The sequence below is a fragment of the Brachypodium distachyon genome, chromosome 2, assembly GCF_000005505.3.
Source record: "Brachypodium distachyon strain Bd21 chromosome 2, Brachypodium_distachyon_v3.0, whole genome shotgun sequence".
In the NCBI taxonomy this organism is placed as follows: Eukaryota; Viridiplantae; Streptophyta; class Magnoliopsida; order Poales; family Poaceae; genus Brachypodium; species Brachypodium distachyon.
The window spans coordinates 11,988,827-12,002,637 of NC_016132.3; the positions used below are offsets into that span (position 1 = coordinate 11,988,827).

General features: G+C 40.9%; 2 protein-coding genes across 3 annotated transcripts; both read right to left on the minus strand.

Annotated features, from left to right (window-relative positions):
- Positions 1-2,329: 2,329 nt before the first annotated feature.
- LOC100835518 lies at positions 2,330-3,955 on the minus strand. Its single transcript, XM_003565734.4, has one exon. It carries the CDS (start codon positions 3,756-3,758, stop codon positions 2,538-2,540), a length of 1,221 nt encoding a protein of 406 aa, XP_003565782.1. The 5' UTR covers positions 3,759-3,955; the 3' UTR covers positions 2,330-2,537.
- A 2,051-nt stretch (positions 3,956-6,006) lies between these two features.
- LOC100823676 (putative methyltransferase C9orf114) lies at positions 6,007-11,716 on the minus strand. Of its 2 annotated transcripts, XR_730346.3 has the most exons (11): positions 11,360-11,716; positions 11,060-11,269; positions 10,909-10,975; positions 10,030-10,088; positions 8,708-8,786; positions 8,131-8,249; positions 7,932-8,011; positions 7,100-7,169; positions 6,732-6,809; positions 6,471-6,654; positions 6,007-6,400 (listed from the first exon to the last, which is right to left on the minus strand). XR_730346.3 is itself a non-coding variant. In XM_003567683.4 (10 exons), exons 1-10 carry the CDS (start codon positions 11,627-11,629, stop codon positions 6,598-6,600), a joined length of 1,089 nt encoding a protein of 362 aa, XP_003567731.1. In that variant the 5' UTR covers positions 11,630-11,716; the 3' UTR covers positions 6,007-6,597. The 2 variants fall into 2 exon arrangements, 1 of the variants encoding a protein (XP_003567731.1); XM_003567683.4 differs by having other exon boundaries at positions 6,007-6,654.
- Positions 11,717-13,811: the final 2,095 nt, after the last annotated feature.

Genomic DNA, 13,811 nt, shown 5'->3' on the forward strand with positions numbered 1-13,811 from the left:
GAGGCAGATAGTGCAGAAATTTCAACAATCCTCAACTGTCTGATAGCCTCTTTTCCTCAAACTTATTTGTGGCTTCCTCCATCAGATTCTAAGTTGCCAAAAATTGCTTCCCTTCCTGTCATTTTGGCAGTGGATAAATGCTTGTCCAGCTTCTCCATGAACTTAATTACTAGAGGAGCAAGGCTTACTCTCACTAAGTCAATCATTTCTGCTCTGCCTGCTTAATACATGTGCTGCATCAATATGCCGAGATAGGTCATTGACAGCATTCACACACTACAGATCCTTCTTCTAGTCTAGGAAAGAAAAGTAAATCGACAGGCAGTGATTGTCTTGTGGTGTGTGGAAAAATTTGCCACCCCTTCAATGAATGAGTTCCAAGTTAAAAAAAAGAAGAGAAATAACCTTGAAAACGAGAATCAGTCTTCTGACCAAGTTTGTTCATACATTGCTCACTACATCAGGAAGAATATTGGACATAAAATCTCGGCTGGAACTGGGGTGTGAAGGAAGCTAAGCAACTTTATTGATCTTTACAGGAAGCTTACTTTTGTCCAAATGGCCAATTAGGTGATGGAAAATTGGTTACCTTTTAGCATGATAGCTGGCTTAACGGTACCTCTTTACCTCTTCAATTCCGGACGTTGTTCTCTCACGCATTCTAACATTTCTGCAGCTGATTGCTATAATAGAGGAGACTACCCCTTGCGCTACCTCATGTTGGATAGAGCTCGCACCGAGTTCAGTATACTCTCTCCTCTCTCTTGACAACCTGGAAGCTCAGAAGGAATTTCAGATACCAAATTGTGGAGACAGAATCATTCACAGCCCTTTTACCAGGTTCCAAATTTTGAAGCGTTACTGGATCATGACTCCTCAGCCATTTGGTTGTGCTCAGCGCAAAAAAAGAGCAAGATAATTGTCTGACTTCTGAGCTGTCTTATTCCATCAGAAAGTTATTGATTAGGATGGCCGTCCCTTTGGCTGTGACTTGTCTGAAACTGTTGCTTCAACTACAAGATGCTTGAAAGTCGATATATCAATAATGTACCCAAGAGTCTGTCGAATTATGCACTCGTTGAGGATTATGTTAACTGGGGCTCAGCATGTAGGTGATATTTTTACCTCTTGCAAGATGAACAATCTACAGAGCTGCGACCGGCTTGGGAGATTACGCTCACTGCAGTTTTGTGGAACACTTGGCTCTCTTGGACTGCAAAGTGTTTGATAACCAGGTCATTCCTTTAGTTCTTTTCCTGGTTAGTTCTTTTCTCTCTCTACTGATTAGCAGTTGGCTCAGAAACCTCGAAAATCTGGTTACATGGAATAAAAGGGGCTGAAACACAAGTGGCTTGGCAATGGATTGAATTTTAGCCTGATTAGTTCTTTTGTCTCTTTTACCTCCTTCCTCTCTTATGTTCTCATCCCTATATTCCCCCGGTCCCCTTTGCATCTCCCAACACGATCTCAAACACACAAGTTACTTTCTCCTACTTCCTTTAACCAAACAAAATTACTCCCTTGTTCATGTCTAGTGCATATATTTTTCATAGATTTACAATTATTTTGCAGAATAAATTACAAGTTGGAGGTGCTCTATTTTCTAACAGAAGTTACCGGTCAGCATGCTTCCAGATCAACTGGATCTAACAGTTTTAGCTCAGATATCCTTTTGATTTTATGTCAGGTTTCACTGAACATATGTGATTTCACTTAACACAAAGAAATAAATTTCTTTTATTTTTCCCTTTGGCTTCGATAAATAAAAAAAATCTCACTTCCTCTGAATTTCACCATTTCCCCTTTGGCTATCAGACTTTGAATTTCACTTCTAAGAAAACAAAGTAGCATCAATAGCAGAACTCGGTTCCAATTCAAGTTTGGAAATTTAAGGACCCTGTTTAGAAATAAACATTGAATGGAGTGATGTTTTCATCGTTGCAATTAATGTTTTCTTAGCTAACACTAAGTAATTAAGTAAGCCAAATGCAATTAGCTGAGAATAAATCTGAAAGTTCATTGAAACTTAACATTTAGCTTTTAAGTACTACCTCTGTTCCTAAAGATAAAAAAATTCCACCTTTGTCCTAAGTACAACTTCTTAAAGTTTGATCAAGTTTATAGAAAAATATACTGATGTGTAAAATATCAAATAAGTATGCTAGGAAGATATATATCATGACGGATTTAATGAAACTAATTTAGAGTTGTAGATGTTGGTAGATTTTTCAATAAACTGTGTCATACTTTAAGAAGTTGATTTAGGACAAAGCTAGAACATCTTATATTTAAGAACGGAGGGAGTAATAATTAACTAAGACAAGTGCAATTAGCTGAAAGTTCAGTAAACAATATAAAGCTGCCAGGTATGACAATAAACACTTAAAGCAGGTGATACATCACAGAAAATATCATTCCACATCATACTTTAGTTCAGATTAACCCCCAAAAAATACATCCAAACAGAACAAAACACCCATTTCTTAATAGGCATTAAACTAGTGGATAAGGATAAAAACCTGAATTGTGATCCAACATCAGAACTTTTTCATGGTTGATAAACAAGAACTCAAATCTGCCACATATGGGCACAGGTACTTGATGCTATGGTCCTTGCATACTTTCGTGATCACCTCTGTATGAAGGTTGAGCACAAAGAGGCCCTCCCCAGCAGCATGCAAGAATAGGGAGCCACTCTTCTCACACAATGCTTGAACAGAGAGCCTCCACTCTACAGAAGGATCAAAGATTGCCGATGGCAACACTGACATCAGATATACAGTCTTGTGAAGCACCCATGACTTCCCACCAGCACCGTTTTCTTCAAAATTCCAGATGGAGATCACAGGTTCATCCAGAAGAATCAAGGAGAGACACCCCTGAGGTGAACTGGCCAACCGAACTGCCATCGACGCAAGCTTCAAGCGGTGTATGCCTGCACGCAGCGGAAGGTCAATTCGGCAGACAGACGCCTCCGTCTGGCTGGGGCGCACGGCGAGTGCGTGCACCGCATTCGGGAGGGCACGGGTGCCGCATATCCAGTGGATGGCACCATGGTGGACGACGGCAGGTGAGTTGAAGAGGACCACCATGTTGTCAGGCAGTTGGGCCGTTACAGTTCTGCCCCACTCTCCGGTTTGGGAGGAGAAGGCGCGAAGGAGGAGCCCCAGTTGGCTGTCCACCACCGCGAGTAGCCGGAATGAGGAGCCATCGGCCTCCAGGAAGACGATGTTGTGGGGGAACAGAATGGGCGGCGAGAGGGGAGGAAGGAAGGTGGAGGTCCCGGCTACGGGGTCGCAGACGCAGATCCTGACATCGTCGTCCGAGTTAGCCGGGGCACGTTGGAGGGCAAGAAGCCCGCCGGCGCCAGACGCGACGGGGGCGAACCAGTTGAGGCAGGCCGCGCTCGGCAAGAAGTGGGACAGGTGGAGGAGCGCGGGTGGCTGCGACTGAGAAGGGCCGACGAGGAGGAAGCGCGTGGGGCGGCGAAGGTAGAGGCGGCGACGGGAAAGCTTCTGGGAGGTGTCCCGGAAGAAGAAGCCAAGGAGGGGTGAGGGGTCGAAACGCCCGACGCGACGGCGGCGGAGGTGGGAGAGGAATGAGGGGTCTAGGATGAGGCTGCGCCACGCTTTGCAGGTGGCGGCGCAGCGGACGACGGCGACAGCGTCGCCGATGCGGCACAAGATCTCCAAGATGATGTCCGCTGGGAGAGGTGACAGCCACAGAGGAACATCTGTCGTCGGCGTTGGCGGCTCCATGCGGCGGCGGCGGCGAAGAGGAGATTGGGGAATGGGGAGTGATGAGAAATGAGTAAAATTCTCTGCGAGGGATTTGATATTCAGCCCTTCGTTTCCGGTACATCAATGATTTTGCCTCATCTTTTTTCTAACGTTAGTTTGAAATTCAACCAAGGAATTGAATCGGGTCCAATACCAAATGCGAAAATGAAAATGAGCTCTCTTTTTTTTTTGAGAAAAATGAGCTTTGAATTCACTGCTGCTGTTTGGATGCCGAGGAAACTGATAGTTGGAATTAAAGAAAAGAGGCGCGGATGTACCTTTGACTTGAATTGTAATTTGTTTTTGAGTTTGAAGATTGTAAAGTTTTTTACATGTATGGAAATGAATTCTGAATGTATACTCCGATATATTAATATCAGAGCATATGTATCAAGTGACGTGGATTTGTATATACAAATCTACATCATTTATTTTGATACGGAGGAAGTACAAAACTTTGAAAAATGAAAAGAAAATGTGCATAATAACAGCATGAATGTTTAGAAAAAAAAAATCAGCAATCAAAGTAAAAAATGCTCATCACAGCAACAATAGATAATAATGTTCACATGCATCACAAAGCGTAAATAATATGAGAGCAAAAAATAGATAGCGCATAGCGGCAACAATAATATTCATAACATGAATCATAAATAACAACAGCCATACATCTAGTTTGGAACCATCAACCATGCATCAAGTTTTAAGACATGAAACAAAAATACATAAAACAACTAGCAGAACAGGTTACATTAAGTTTTAATATTGCAAGTTATGAACTATTACATGGTAGCCGATGCACATAATATCAATCAGGCGACATTCTTCTCATTCAACATCCTTGCTTCTAGCCTCCTCTTTTTTTTTCTTATATTTCTTTGACCCTTTCTCCATTTACTTAATCGTGTGGCTTGACTTGTTGACTACCATGATCACACCTTGTTGGGTTGGCTTGACCCCTCCTTAACCTTGACCGGGGATGGTCTTGGTTAACTTGGTCATCTTTATGTAAGATTCAAGGCCTAGCTCAAATAAGGATTCTTTTACTACTCCCTCATTCGCATATTAAGCGACGAAATATTACATGTATCTAGACGCTTTTTGAATATAGATACATCCATATTTGGACAAATTTAAGTCACTTAATATGGGACGGAGGGAGTACAACTTTGTAAAACTTAATGAGTCATCATATGGATTAAAACAATCCGGACAAATTGATACAACGATTAAGTGAGTTTCTTATACACAATGATTACTAAAAAGGATGATTGCTCATGTGGATTCATCAATAAATCCCACACGGTTTTGCATTAACTCGGTGTATGTAGATTTGACATTCAACAAGATACCGATCAAATATTAAATCATCTAAAGAAAAAATTCAAGATGAATGATTTGGGTAAAACCAAATTTTGGTTAGGTTTACAACTTGACGTATCCATTCAAACTAAGGAAAATTGAAAAGAAATATTGGGACCAGAGTTTCCATATCTTAGTGCTATTATAGTGTTATTGCATCTTGCAAATTGCACCCGGCCAAATCACATTTTGTAGTGAAATTGCTAGCAAGACAAAATTGCTCCTCCAACTAAATCTTTCGCTATCTGCAATGCACCAAAGGTTTAGGTCTATATTTCCAACTTCAAAGAAATCAAGATTTTGACATGATCGGATACACTGGTGCTAGTTGCTTGTCTGATGCTCACAATGCTAGATCACAAACTTGTTTGCACGGTGGGACACCCATTCATGAAAGTCTTCAAAACAGATTATTTTGGTAAGTCCACCAATCATTCCGAAATATTTGAGGCATCAGATGAATATGTGTGGAATCACAAACAAACAACCATGTGGACCATGTGGTATTGTTCCCATTGGATCACGGACCAAGAAATATAATTCAGCTTGCGCTGCACATATGCAAACATGTTAAATAAAGATCAATATTACCAAATATATTGCCCCCAAATTGTTTAATCCCCATGAACTTCAGTAGAGCGGGAGACAAACATGTTAACAAAAACCATCTTTATTTTAATTTTCTATCTGAGAAGTACCTTTGTAGGCATATGTTTTGTATATATTTAGGATACTCTATCATCTTGCTTCTTCCAAAGATAGTGATTTATATTGTGAAACAATAATAAAGATCTGTACCATTTGGTTGAACTTGCTTGACGTATATTTGCCACCTGTCTATAAGCTTATACAGAAGTAAACACGATTTTTTCCGAGCTTCGGGAGTTAATTAAAATTATATTCAGGTTTAACATACACATAACATGGCACTAAATTACAGTACTTCAACAATACTAGTGCTGTAGCAAACCACGTAAGCTTGAACTGAAGAAAAACCTGTTGTCGCCTACCAAAAATAAATCCAGGTTACATCGCGCCATCATGTCCAATTCAGCAGGTGAATTCATTTCATCGATGGAGAAAAAAATCTCCAAGAACACATGACCGGCCAGCATTCCATGTCTATTCCCAGGGTTCTACAACAACCCTCATTACGGTATATGCAACAATGATAACACATGCCCAAGGAAAAACACTGGCCGGACGGAAATGGGTAACAACAACCTCAGCCCTTGCAGTCCGAAGCTAGTCCTTGGTCACTGCAGCCACAACAAAGAGTGACAAAATATTCCGGACAGCTGACAACCTCTTCACAGGACAATCGAGTACCTCATATGCATATTTTTAACAGATCCATCAGGTAAAATCCGCCAATCGCATTCCAATTCCCCAGCATGCTTCCTTTCTTAAGTGCAATGTTGGATTTGCAGATACCTGTATACAACCTTGTCATTTGCTATCCTGCTCGCCGAATGGGGTCTTGGAAGTATTGAAGGGATATGAGAAGTGCCTCCTGTAAATGTTTGCCAACTCTGTCAGCATAATAAATGTCATATTGAATAACTTTACAAGCTCTCAAGTGGCACATACCTCTGTCCTTATTGTTCTGCTACCTTGGTTGGGACACGTATTTAAATAAGAAGTGAATACATCTTTTGCACCTTTACCCTGCCAGAGAAATATGGGACTTTGATATTAAGAGCAGCAATAGTAAAGACAAAACAGTAATTACAGAAAGGAGACATCAATTCCATACAAATAAAAGCTTTTAGCTCCAGTTCTCATCAAATCCAATCGTGATATTATTTTCATTCAATCGTAAAATCATGCTGCGATAATTCCTAACTACCATGCAAGAGATCAGGTCATATAATATAATAGGATAAAATTGTATGACATTTGATGCAACAACGGGAAAAAAAACAGAAAATTAAGGAAACTACAGTATGCAAACATACCTTCAGATTTATGTCTTCTTCAATGCTTTCTTCCAGACCAGCCAGTCCACCGAATGCAATTAAAAGGTGCCTGCACAACGAAGAGCTTGTAACTAACAACAGAGAATCCCACAATAGTGTCTTCGTAGATGTTGCAGGTTCTAAGCACAAGACTGAAGCTATTGAATGTGTAAATATGTGTAAATCACATAAGTACCACTAGGTCTTTAGATCTTGGGAAGCCAAAAGAAAAAACAGAACCCCTCGACTTCATGGTAACCAGGGTGAAAACCCGTCCGCAGTATGGAAAATTTTGAGTTCTGTTGATTTCAAGATTCACATATCATAGCAACTGTTACATACATATTTGAGTGGAAGTTATGCAACTAAGGGACCACACCATCTTTGGAAAACCAAAGAATGTCATTTGGTTTACAGGCCAGTAACCGTCAGTTTTCTGAACTATGTGTACTAACCAGCAGTTACTACTCCCTCCGTCCCATATTAAGTGACTCAAATTTGTCTAAATACGGACGTATCTATATACTAAAATACGTCTAGAAACATGTAATATTTCGGCACTTAATATGGGACAGAGGGAGTATATCGGAAGGTCTTAGTAACATGTGTGAGTTCATTATTCCAAGTGAATGTTCATCAATCATCATTCCCCTTGTCAGGATGGTTTGTCTGCCCATAAACTGTTAAAGCCACACAAAAGAAGGAGCTAATGCTGTGTTCGACAAGAAGCTTAAAATCCTAACACCTGGGAAGAAGTCTACACATTCCAGTGACCTATCTGACATTCTTTATGTCAAGAAAATGTGGTCCAAGAGGTATGCAGACAATATACCTAAAAGCAGGTAAGGTGAGCTCAGATGAACCAATGGCTTCGCCATGTTCTGAAGTGCCAATGATATGATCATATCCTTCCTGGAAGTGGTGAAAATAGTAGTAAGTAATAAGAACTTCAAATATTTATGTACAGCATATAGTTGAGTGCACAACAATTGAGAACACCAGTTACACAAGAGCAGCTTGACGGGCAGTACCTTGTATGGTGAACCATTAAAAACACCACTTAAATTTGAAGCATATCGGACTTTATAGCCCCAATATGACCCCATTTCATCGCTAGGTGAGGATGGCGGAACAACTTTCCTTACACAAGCTAGATGCAAGTAAAAAGGGAGTTACAATCAAATGATAATGACCAAATAACATTAGTACAGTTCAAGTTATTGAGACAGAAGTAGAATGACAACATAAACATGTAGGCCACAGGGATCATGGAATGGAGTCTAGACCAAACATATTTGGGCAATCAAAACTGAAATGGCTGTGACACTCCAATATATGAGTTTTCTTTTTACAATACTATGCTTAAAGTAATTAAATGGAATGAGACTGGCCCAATATGGAAATGAGTACAACACAAAAATATGGTGAATTGAAAATCAATAGAGATCATCATATGGAAAATTTGTCCTCCTAATAAAAGTAGAGCTGCAAAGGGTACTTAAGCAGGATATCTAGATTACACAAAAGATTCCTAACTCCTTCAATTATTACAAAACTTCTACAGAGAAATACAGGTATAACCAATAAATGAATTATTATACCATTTACCTGTTGTAATATCTCGGTTGGTTCCCATGGCTACAGTTACTCTTTTCCCTGGTTCTAGGATTTGCTCAACCAGAATGTCCTGCAGAATTGATAAACTAGAATTGATTCCAGGTCCATTAGGCGAAGATGATAATATTTTCTGTATATAAAGCCACTGAGTGACATGGGACGATATATATCATGGTATAACGTCTAATATATATCATGGTATAACGTCTAATATGTTCATAAAGCAAGGCTTGCCCAAAGGTAGAAAGGCTGCTTAGTTTAATACGGGAGGCCACTTAAGTGTAGAGGGGATGATCTACATCGTGGTATTTTGCCTAACATGTTAATAAATCAAAGCTTGTCCAAAGGCCAGGCAGCTATTCTATTTCATTCGTGAAGCCAAAGAATTACACGTTCATTTTCTGACATTGCAAACCGCCAAATTCGCAGGAACACACTGATGTAAGAAAAGTCGAAACACAATATATTGTCAAAGTAAGACACCATTATCCATAGTGGATTTTATGCTTCAATAACTTCTATCTAAGTGGGTTCCTCTATACTTGCATATTGCAACATACGGACTGTATTGGACCTTACAGTGTTAAGCAATTCCATATATCTGTACTATTGATTGGAATCAAGATTCAAGAATCATACTGTTCCCACTTTGTACTCATATAACCCTATCAATTGCTTCAGATATTATTGATTTGTTATAGTATGTTATTTAAGGTTACTTGGTATTAAATTCTTCTTAGATTTAGTCCTTCCTTGGTATTTACACATGGTGGGCTGAGGACTGATATAGTGCACAGAGGGAGAACAGGTGATGGTGGTAAAATAACTCACTTCTATATCTTGAGAGCAAGTTGTGTTCCAATTTAGAATTGAACAAGTATTTTTTTTTTAATCTCAGCCTCTTGATCCCTATAATAGTTTATAAAATCGAACCATTCACAAATTCACATTATATGCAAGAGTAGGGGATCTATTTTATTTTAATAGCCCCAAAACTATATTGGATCCACCACAGCTTCTAGGGATTATTGTAACATGTTCAACCATTGATTGGCTTGGCTCATTTCACGGTCCAACTGCTTGCTGACATGAACTATTACTCTAGGATGGATATAATATCTTTTGTGAACATTACCTACATTGATTCCTCGAAATAACTTCTACAGAGGTTTATTTTTGCTACCAACCCTAATAACGTACACAAGGATTATATAGTTACATCAAGCATAACTCGTCATAATTTTACTTCAGCAGAACTCATTTCCCAAACATGTAACAGACGACAACAAACTCATATTAGAAGTACTAAATACCTTGCTTAATCCGACATCAACAAGTGTCCCCTTAGAACGATCTCCACCTAATGTTACACCTGTCTAAATTCAGTATACTGTAAGCATCATGTTGATCATACATGCGGAAGAAGTGTTGTAACAGGAAGTTACCCAATACGAACTTCGAGCCAGGATTTTAAAAATAGAACAAACCATTTGTTATTGTGTCCAGTTCCCTTTCATTAGCTTACATCACAAAAATTGCATTTCTAGAGCGTAGCGTGGCACAGTTAACCATAATAACAAAACAAAAGAGAAGCAGCATTCTGCTGAAGCAGTTACTCTACATCCACATAACTATTACCAAGTATCATCGAAGTTCAAAAGCAGCCCTTTAAAAATACCAGAACAGGATCCAAACAAAGTATTCCCAAAATGGCATGACTGATAGAATTTGAAATGCAATTAGAAACCATTGAACACAAAAATAAAAGAGAAGCAGCATTCTGCTCAAGCAGTTATTCTGCATCCACATAACTATTACCAAGTATCATTGAAGTTCAAGCAGCCCTTTAAAAATACCAGATGGAGCCAAACAAAGTATTCCCTCAACGAAATGACCGATAAGAGTTTGAAATGCAATCAGCAACCATTGTAACACAAATGAAATCATTCAAGTTATGATTGCAGAAGGAACAGTACAAGACTTAGAAGACCACCCCCTACAAGTTGTAAAATTCAAAAGAGAGACCAATAGTTCTGATCATATATCAAAAGATAACTATTAAGGATCCACTACAAGTTGCAAAATTCATGTGTAACTATTTAAGTAGTTTTTGAGTGAACTGAAAGTCTATTTCAAGTTGTGACCACTGCATCCAAAATTGAGACTAATGACACCAAAGAAAGATATAGCACCTTCCCGAAATTCAGACCACTCATGCCTGCGCACATGGTGTGGCGCATCCAGTGGCGGAAGCAACCCCTGCACACCACAAGCAGCAAGGTAAAATTAGAACCCCCAGAAATCCCCACTGCAGGCAACCACATTCATCAAAAAAAATCTCACCACAAATTTAAAGTTCTTGTGCATTGGGAAGAGGCGGCGGCGTAGGTACTGGGGTGTCTCCAAATATTGCAGTATCCGAATAAGGAACTGTGCACCACTCTCCTCTTCAGCTTCGGCACCACTGGCATTCTCCACCGGTGGACAGCTATCGAAGACAACGATCTCGTCGATACGGAAGACAGTTGCCGCGCGGGCTATCTGACCAGCCAGCTGAAACAGGAGAGGTGCTCTTATAAGCATCCTTATTGCAAGAGAAATGCAAGCATTAGTTTGTCAAGGTCGAAGTAATAGGAGACTGACGAGGGTGGCGAGCTCGAGGGACTGGGCGTTGTCGATGATGGAGCCGGCGACGGCGATGCTCACCGTTGGTTTCCGATTTTGATCCGTCTTCTTCCCCTCCTCCGTATCCTTGTTCCGCTTCTTCTTCTTATGGACGGTTTCTTCCTCAGCCATCGCGTTCTCGCCGCCGTGATGATCCGTGGCATCCTTGCGCTTCTTTTTCTTTTCCTTTTTGTCCTTCTTGTGGTGGGATTTCCTAGCGTCGGCGGCCTCGGCGCATGCCGGATTCATGGCGGCGGCGGCGGCGGCGGCCGGCTGGGGTTGAGGGAAGGGTTTTGCGCTTTTGGCCTTCAGGAATAGGTTTCAGCGCGAGGAAGAAAAACCTACTCCGTACAAGACCTTCTATTTCTCATCTGAATAGACCCCTGTGAATATGAGAAATTTGATAATATGCCCCGAATTAGTTTGGGATTTTTTATTTGATCATTTGCCACTGTTTTTTTTTTTAACATCTTAGATGATTTGGCCTTTTTATTGTCTAAATTTATTTCTAATTTTCTAAACCCAGAAGACCAGTGAAATGACTTTGCCCCCTTAGACAAACTTAAAATTATCTCCTACGTCGTGTTCACAGAGACAGGAACGGATCCAATAAGGATGTCATGGATGCCATGGCCCCCCTAAAGCAAGGGGATTGCTTAACCTTGTAGCAACTAATCAAATTTTATGTGCATTACATTTTGTTAAAGATACATGCACATGAGATTTAAACTAAAAACATTAAGCTTGGCACCCCCAATGTTTTAATCCTACATCCGCCACTGCAGAGAGAAGGTAGTTCATGTGAGCATCGAATGAGTAAGCATACATATAACCATGCTCGATGTGGCCAAATGCAGGAAATTAACACGATGTGCAGTTTAAATGGCAGGAGTCACCGACTATAAAAAAAACATCATCGAAGCTTAGGTACTCCATTGGTTTAGGGCGGGACCAAAGGTTCATTTTCCAAAACAAGTTCTTGAAAAGAGGAGTTGAAAACTTGGTTTCAAATAATCGATGTACTCATGTACACCTCAAAGCAATTGCATGTGTAACTTATAAAAATACAAGGTGCATCTCATTCTGTCATAGATACTTTATGGGAGTAGTCAGTCGACTTCAACGACAAAAGGGGGAGGTAACGTCATCGAGGCAGCCAATTCTCCTTGTGGTGTCCCGGGATCTTGCGAGGTGGGCGGCTTCCGCACTGTTGTGCTGGCTGCATCTAGCTCTGCCCCGCCCATTCGCAGTTGCCAAGCGGCGAATTGCTTACTATCATGTGAGTTGAGGCTCTGAGCTCCTCCTTGTTCTCTTCTTAACTTCTATGTCCCCTTTTTGTTCCACATGGCATCCATGAGCATCGACTTCCCCTGTCACGGGACCTCGCAAGCCAATGTGGCGGTTGCCTATCGTGAGGCGCATTGGTCGCTTGACTCCCCACATGGCAGCAACGAGCAACGAGGATGTGCCTGGGACATGTCTGTAAGGGGACGGTGGATCAGGTATGATACACTAGCACAAAATCAATCTTTCTACAAAGATCTAGCTCGATGATAAACTGCAATTTGTGATCACGAGTCACCGGTAGACAGTATAGTGGAAGTAGAGTTGGTAAAATGTGTTGACGATGCTGTAGTCATACTACCTTCTCCTTCTTGCGGTACCGTCAAGCGGGACGGGGACATAGTTGTGGTCGCGGAAGCTCAGTCATGCTCATGAGCGGATCCTCCTAGCATTGCAACAAGGTACTCAAAGGTATCCACACATACAGGTCATCGAACAACGAATACTAGCTCCAGTCACGCGTTTTGGGCGTGAGGGGGTTGTGGCTGGGATTTGTCTAAATCCAAAGACTAGAATCACAATGTTATTGTTCAAGAACAACAATAGAGTTAGGGGTGTCGGTGATGTAAGTAGTTATGGGCCATGTACACTGACCCTATTAGCAAGGGCGGTTGTGCAGTCCACAAGTTGACACAATGTTTTTTAATAGATTCGGACACCTCGTGCAGTGCACCCTACTTCTGTGTTGGGAGAGAGGGAGTCTATAATTGCCTCCCAATGAGACGTTAGCGATACTCTGCGCTCTTGTCTATCTGGGTTTATACTTGATCAAAAATTGGACGTGTGGACTTGAGTCTCAAGATTCAAGGATCCGATGCGTCAAGTCGAGTCGTTCTCGACTCAAGGACTTGACCCTTGGCCAGCCGCGGAGCTGGTGTATAACCAATGAACCCAATGAAAATAGTTAAAAAATTTTCACTAATTTAGTCTTTTTGTTTGCTTGTTACTCTCGTTCTCTACCTTCGCCACTGCCCTTGGCTCTAGGAGCTCCCCATCAAAATGGACTTTAGTGATCAACTACAGTGGCGGATCCACGTTATAGGGTGTGGGTGTAGCTGCACCCACGTAATTTGGCAATCTCTTTGTA

Excerpts from the sequence above, each read along its gene's own strand:
- LOC100823676 (XM_003567683.4), bottom strand. The coding sequence starts at position 11,629 with ATGAATCCGGCATGCGCCGAGGCCGCCGACGCTAGGAAATCCCACCAC. Across the intron at positions 10,089-10,908 it reads GTGGTCTGAATTTCGGGAAG|GTGTAACATTAGGTGGAGAT; the intron begins GTGCTATATCTT and ends GAATTTAGACAG. Across the intron at positions 8,250-8,707 it reads CAACCGAGATATTACAACAG|CTTGTGTAAGGAAAGTTGTT; the intron begins GTAAATGGTATA and ends ACTTGCATCTAG.
- LOC100835518 (XM_003565734.4), bottom strand. The coding sequence starts at position 3,758 with ATGGAGCCGCCAACGCCGACGACAGATGTTCCTCTGTGGCTGTCACCT.